This window comes from Bos javanicus, chromosome 20, assembly GCF_032452875.1.
Source record: "Bos javanicus breed banteng chromosome 20, ARS-OSU_banteng_1.0, whole genome shotgun sequence".
NCBI lineage: Eukaryota > Metazoa > Chordata > Mammalia > Artiodactyla > Bovidae > Bos > Bos javanicus.
Genome location: NC_083887.1, coordinates 235,274 through 242,751, shown reverse-complemented (window position 1 = coordinate 242,751; position 7,478 = coordinate 235,274). Strand labels below are relative to the sequence as shown.

General features: G+C 44.5%; 1 protein-coding gene across 1 annotated transcript in view; it reads left to right on the top strand.

Moving 5' to 3' along the window:
- The first annotated feature begins 3,437 nt into the window (after positions 1 to 3,437).
- Positions 3,438 to 7,478, top strand: part of PANK3 (pantothenate kinase 3) — a 28,033-nt gene continuing 23,992 nt past the window's right edge. The window contains exon 1 of the mRNA XM_061393165.1: positions 3,438 to 3,790. Coding sequence (XP_061249149.1) covers positions 3,763 to 3,790 — 28 coding nt within the window. The 5' untranslated portion in view covers positions 3,438 to 3,762. The remainder of the gene's footprint in view (positions 3,791 to 7,478) is intronic.

Sequence of the window (7,478 nt, the reverse complement as noted above, 5' to 3'; positions counted from 1 at the left end):
TCAAGGACTGACTGGAGCTTGTTCTTAACCATCTAATTAGAGACAGAATCCATTGTTACAAGCTTGGTCTGGGCTTTGCAGCTAGAATGTGTGTGTATTTGTGTGTGTGTGTGTTTTCTTCATACCAGGAGACCCCATAATCATCACTAGGTACCACCTACCACCTGTCTCCATGGAGACACACTCATTAAAGCAGGATGAGGGTGTGTCAGGTCTCCTCTATCACGCTGCATGATGGGGTGGATTGTTTTCGGGACACATATACATATTGAGACAGGAAGTACTCAGGTCAAGAACTTCTCTTGGGGTCTTCCCTGGTGGTCCAGTGATTAAGAATCCGCCTTGTAATGTAGCGGACACCGGCTCAATCCCTGGTCTGGGAATATCCCACATGCTGCAGGGCAACTGAGCCCTTGATCCACAATTATTGAGCCCAGGCTCTGGAGCCCGGGAGCCACAACTACTGAAACCCATGAGCACTACAGCCTGTGCTCTGCAACAAGAGAAGCCACCACAATGAGAAGCCTGTGAAACATAAGTAAAGAGTAGCCCCTGCTTGCCACAACTACAGAAAGCCTGCTCAGAGCAACAAAGACCCAGCACAGCCAAATTAAATAAACAAATATTAAAAAACAAGAACTTCTCTTGGACCCTTTAGATTTTCCTTGCAGCTCCTGCACTTACTCTGCCAGGATGGGTGCTGAGGACACGCTAGGGAAAAGAGAAAATGCAGTGAACCCGACAGCCCGAGGGAGGGATTGGGGCCAACAGCCGAAGGGGCTGCAGAAGATTCTGGCCAGAAACTGAAGCAACATGACCTTTCAGTTTCAGTAACACTGGAGAAAACTTAAAAGAAAAACATAGTGGAACTTACCTCCTATTAGTCCTAAAAAAGGGATATATGTTAATGAACTTTAATTCAGAGAGGGAAGAAATCTCAAACAATTGTTTCATTTTACAGATGAGTAACTTGAACCCAGAGAGGAGAAAGGACTTTCCCAGGGTCATACAGAAATTCCAAGGCTGATCTAAGACTAGAATTCCACTTGTATTTGAAAGTCAAGTGTTTTTCTCACACGTGACATCACAAATGTAAGCCTAATGTTAAAGCTAAATTAAACTAAGCCATCCATGTATGGCCACAGAAACTAGCAAAAGCCTGTATCCAAATTCCTATGACTCTCATTTCCAGCTCACTTTCCTTCTGGTCCATGGGCAGCCTATCACAAGGCAAAGGTGTCACTTCCCCTTTGACTTCCAGGCTGATGCCACAAAATAAGGCCCGAACCAACGAAAGATGTCTGTTGGTAGACAACAGTATGCACACTAGGCTTAAGCAGACAGTGAATCATATTAGATAGTGAACACTCCTTGGAACCATGTCGAACCAGAAGTCATGGCTCTCACTCAAAAAAAAAAAAAAAGTGGGAAAACAGGACTATTCTGTATAGAATTCTGCATTGCAAGTGGATTCTTTACAAGCTGAATTATTAGGGAAGATCACCTCAGGGGTGTGTGTGTGTAATGGGGGGTGGGGGAGGTTAAAGTCTACTACTCAAGGTTCTAAGTTACCAGGTCACATATCTGGGAGCTCAGAAAAATGTATCTACTAAAAATACACATAAAAATATATTTCTAAGTAATAAACGTGGAAACAGGGATCAAAATAACAAAAGATAAGGAACTGCAAAGCACCAATCAGACCTGGAATCCAATTCTAAGTAATTACCTTGGACAAAGAGTCTAGATATTTAACCTTTCTCCCTTATCTTTACAATAAGCATAATGATGGCAATAAAAACACAGTCATCCTTTGCTGATCACTTCCTATTGGACAGATAATGAGGTAAGCATTTTACATGCCTTCTTCCATCTCAGCCCTCATCCCTATCCTATTTTTTAGGCATCATTATTCCCAAGGAGCGGAGAAGGCACTGGCACCCCACTCCAGTACTCTTGCCTGGAAAATCCCATGGACAGGGGAGCCTGGTGGGCTGCAGTCCATGGGGTCGCTAACAGTCGGACACGACTGAGCGACTTCACTTTCACTTTTCACTTTCATGCATTGGAGAAGGAAATGGCAACCCACTCCAGTGTTCTTGCCTGGAGAATCCCAGGGACGGGGGAGCCTGGTGGGCTGCCGTCTACGGGGTCGCACAGAGTCGGACACAACTGAAGCAACTTAGCAGCAGCAGCAGCATTCCCAAGGAGAATCAAAGAGATGAAGTAATTTGTCCACATTTATAATCAATTTGTAGAACCAAGAAGTGAACAAGTTTGAATTTTTAATCATTATATTTCAAAGGGTGATAAGGATTAAACTTAAGTTAAAATTTAAGAAAAACAACTTGTAAAGTGCTATCTCTTCGTATCTGCTCCCTAAATGATGGTTTGTGTCCCTTCCAGTTCTTATTCACAATCCTTGTCATAATCTCCACAAAGAAGGTGCAGTAAGGCTCAGTCCTCCATTGCCAACTCTCAAATCATTTACTGCCACAATCACTAAATTCCTGATCAGCTAATTGGGGGAGGGGAGGCCAGGAGAAGACCCTCCCCCGCAAGCTGTCCCTTCCCATTCCAGAGGACTCAGAACCTAGAAGGCACAGGGGAAGGAGTGCAAACAAGGGCATTTTTTTCTCTGGGAGTTAGTCTTCCCTTTGGAAGTAGGGAGCTGAGGGGACATGGAACCACAGCAAAGGGCGCCTTCTCTGCAAGTGACAACTTCTCAGATCCTGTCTCTTCTTCAAAATGAGTGATAAATAATTGCACACACTTCACAAAGATACTGAATTAAATAATTCCCCCAAAGTGCTTAGCAGAGTGCGCATGACTGTTGGTAGAATGGTTACTGAATGGTAAACATTCAGTAAATGGTACTTATTATTGTTATTGCCATTACTATGACTCCCATCATCATCCCAACTCCAGCATTCGAAGTGTCTATTAAGCCAGCGGATTTCTTCGTGAATAACTTTAATTTACAAATGTATTCAGCGGTATTTTTTAAAGAGCGACTCTAGAGCCCTGTACTTATAGCGTTTTTTCTGGCACACTGACCACATTTTCTGCCTCCAGGGGAAGTCTGCAACTTGCAGGACAGCCATGACAGCACCAGCAAAGAGTTCCTTCCGCTTCTCTCTCCCCTGCCGGGCGAGGCTAGCGAGTTGGACTTCCGAAGCCCGCCCACATCAGTCTCCATTGGTTGCCTCGTCGCTGGCGTGATTAAAGCCCCGCCCCCTTCTCTCTGGGACCACTCTGAGGCCACCTCCGGAAGGGCAGGGGCCTCGGAGGAGGGCCCGCGATGCATCCTGGGTTTTGTAGTACATTTACAGGACTGTAGCCTGAGAGTGGGTCCTCGCCACTCGGGAAACTACAATCCCCAGCAGCCGGGCGGAGAGCGGAGGGAGTGGGGGCTTGCATCACGTGGGAGCTGGGCCTGGGCGGGCTGGTTCTCCGTGCGGCGGCGGCGGCTCAGGGGACCGGGGCCTTTTGTTTGGAGCGGCGGCGGGGGCCCCGGATCGGCGAGGCCGGCGGCCTGCCCCTACTTGCTCGGTCCCGGCCGCCCCTCGAGGGGGTGGGGGGCCGCCCCTTGGGCCGGGCCTAGCTTTAGGCGCCGCCGCCCCGCCCTTGGCCCGCCCAGCCCGGCCCGAGGGGAGGAACTGGCCCGGCCTCCCCGCGCGGCCCAGAGCCACCTCTGGAGTCGTAGCTACTGCCCTCCGCGCGCCGGACTAGAGGCTACCCCTCGCCCCTCAGGCAGACGCCATGAAGATCAAGGATGCCAAGAAACCCTGTAAGATGGGGGTTTGGGTTCGTCGGGTTGGGAGAGCACGTCAGGCCGCGTCTCGAAAGCCCTTGGCCGGGCGGCCTGCTTCGAAACGGGTTGCTCCCGCCGGCACCGCGCGGGATGGGGGCGGAGGGACGTTTTCAGCACCAGGTTCCAGGCTCTCTTCCCATCCCCCTAAGCTCGGCTGGCGAGCACTTGCCGCCCCCCCTGGCCTTTTCTCGCACTTCCTCCCTGAGATCTGGGAGGTGCAAGCGGGAATTTTTGTTTCGGGGTTTGGCAGGCAAGATTAGAGCTACCAGTCCGCGTTCCCAGTTTCCTCTGAAGTAAAGCTGCAAACTGGTGGTCACGGCTGTCAAATTGCGCGGGGACATTCATAACTTTTTTTTTTTTTTTAATCTCTGAGTTTTTTGCTTGTGTCCTTGAAATCCACGGTTCCCGGGAGTTGTCACTGTTGTTACAATTAGAGCTTTTAAACACACGTGCGTGTAACCTGCCGGTGGGTGATTACCATAGTGTGTTTTTATTTAGAATGACAAATAGTTCTTCGTTGTTAAAAGAGCAAAACTACCGGTATTCCCGCCACTCAGAGCAGACCTCTAAGAATGTTTTGGTGACTACTCATATAGAGATTTTTTTAAGACTATAGAGCATGTACGTAAAATTTTTTCCCCTATATTTAAAGAGAGTAGGTCGCTTTTATTTGCTTCCTTTTATTTTTAGACTACTTAAAACTTCTATAAATGCCTTATTTAATCACTCAGCCATTGTCATACTTGAAATCCATTCTTCAGGGCCACTAGGAATACGGGATGCATGCTTCTGTCTTAGAAATGTATTGGTATTTTGCCACTTTACAGTGTCATTTGATTCTCCTAACAGTTCTAGGAAATCTCTTGCTGTAAAAACGGAGCGCGATCTTGCCTTTTACCGCCCCTCCGGTTTTTTGAAAACCTCCGTGGAGAGTCAACATACCAAAGCTCTCTGAAATCTGCTTATTGTCATTTAAATGTGAGATAATTTAGTTTTAATTTAATGCTGAGGAAATTGAACTTACTGGGCACCAGAGTAACTTTTCCGAGGCTGCACCGACCTACTCTATGCTAAATAAGGTTCGATGCCCTCGGGCTCCTGACTCATAGTCCTTCGTTTTTGTGTTTTTTGTTTTTTGTTTTGCACCTGTAGGGCATAGTCTGAATACTTAAGGAAGCACAAACCTTTCTGATCTGGTGGTTTTATCTGCCAACTAAAACACTTTTTTTTTTTTTTTTTAATGTTTATTTGGCTGCTCTGGGTCATCATTGCAGCTGGGTCTCAAGTTTCCCAACCACTGGTTGGACCCTGGCCTGCTGCATTGTCGGTGCAGAGTCTTAACCACTGAGCCACCAGCGAAGTCCCCTAAAACATTTTTTAAACAATGATTTTTTTTAAAAGAATGGTAGATAAAGAGTTCTCCTTCATCAGTGTATACAATAGTGATGTGAAGGCTTTAATGACAGTAATATAGAAACACTTCTAATTTAACATTTGCTAAATCAAATGAATCTTAAACAGATGCTGTAAAGTAGAACAGTTGGACATCTTCCTTCAACACATACGTTTTCTCAGCCTGTTTTAGAATTTCCATTTAGGAAAGTGAGTTTAACCTTGACAAGCATATATTCTGACCCCGTGGTATTTTATTTTTGCCACAACAGTTTGATTACTTAGATTGGGCAAACTTGTAATCAGGTGTGGAAACCATCTCTGTCAAAGGTGTTTCATATTTAGCAAAGATGATAATTTAGAGTTTATAAAATAAACAGGTTTGAGGACTAATAACCTATTTTTATATGTTTATTTTTTTATCTTTTAACTTTTTGTAGTGGGGTATAACCCTCTGACAAAGTTGTGGTAGTTTCTGGTGCACAGCAGAGCAGCTCGGCCATTCTCCCCCAAACCCACCTCCCATCTAGGCTGCTGCATAACGTTGAGCAGAATTCCATGCCCTATACAGTAGATCCTTGTTGGTTATCCATTTTAAATACAGCAATGTGTATGTGTCCATCCCAAACTCCCTAGGAATCCCTCTCCCCCTTCCCTGGCAACCATAAGATCACCTAGTTTTTTAGAAGTAATTTACTTATTACTACATTGTGGTACGTTGTGAGACCATTAATTATGCTGAAAAAGTCAGTTAATATGATTTAGAAGCCTGAAATAACATTGCCAGTTTCTAATATCCAGAAGATGACTTTAGGTCTACTCAGTTCTTTACAATAAATATAAAGAACGTCTTGTTTTTGTGCCGTGGTAAAGAAAGTATTTCAACTATGAACTGTTGTGGATAAATACATACATACATATACATATATATACATATATATATATATATATATATATATATATCTGGAAAGTATTATTTCTTTTCTTTGTTTTTTGGCCCAAGCTGCGCAGCATGTGGAATCTTAGTTCCCAGACCAGAGATGGAACCCTTGCCTCCTGCATTGGGAGCTTTGAGTCTTAAGCACTGGACTGCCAGGGAAATCCCTGGACAGTATTTCTGATGTTTCAAACCACTCGGGTTAGCTAAAGAAATATTTATTTTGTTTTGTTTTGAGTTCTTGTGTAGGGCTTCTTTCTTTGATTATAACTTTAGTGAGCACCTGGTACGGAAGGCATGTGTCCATGCGTTGTGTTGTTTACTCCTTAGAGGGGCACTAATAACTCAGAGTGTGTCTCATACTAGGTAAGCAAGTGACTTTGGTGTGGCACACTTCCTTAACAGATAAGTGTTAGAAAACATTGGGTTTTTTGATGCATCACTAATAATATACCAGCTTATAAACCACATGCATGTATTTAAGCAGGAAAGAAGAAAAGGAATTCATCCTCTAGATTGTATAACTAAAGGGTGAGCATTTGAAATTGTGTATTTAACTCCAGGGGAAGGATGAAGTGAAACATTAATGCAAGTTTTTTGCTAAAACCAAAACGATGGCAATATTTGCTTTACCTTTACTTGTGTTCTTCACTCTACTTAAATAATAGGTAATAAAGGTCTCAACAGTGGTGGTCCTCTGTATCTCAGCTCATGTGACTTTCTAAGTTAAGGGTCAGCCTTTGTTTTGGTTACCTGTATGGCATGCAACATGATTAACAAGGTGATAATAAAAGTTTTATATATAAAGGAATTCCCTGGCTGTCCAGTGGTTAAGATTCTGGGCTTTCACTGCTGTGGGCCCAGGTTCTGTCCCTGGTTGGGGAACTTAAGAGCCCACCTGCTGCAGGACAACTAATCCCACACCCCGCTGTGAAGACCCCGGACAGTACATCCCCCCGCCCCTGCCCCGTTTATATGCATATTATAATGTGGTGCGGTATAGGCTTGTATGCGTGCTTTGCTGATCCAAGCAGTCAGATACCTGAAGGTTCTGTCAAGACCAGAGAGGGGTATGTAGCATATGTGTGCTGTTTGCTTCTGTGTAATTTGGCCTGTTTATAAACTGAGTCACTACTTAGGAAGAATCACTTCAAATGGATGGTAAGGTGCAGTTGAAGGTGATAGTTTCTGATATCCCCTGAGATGTAACTAATTTATCAAAATGGGGGATATCTTCTGAAGCTTGTCTGAGGAATTATAATACTGAAGGTGTGAAAATGGTTTATTTTCTTAGTCTGTCTGAAAACAGCACTTTTATTTGGAATGATTCTTGGG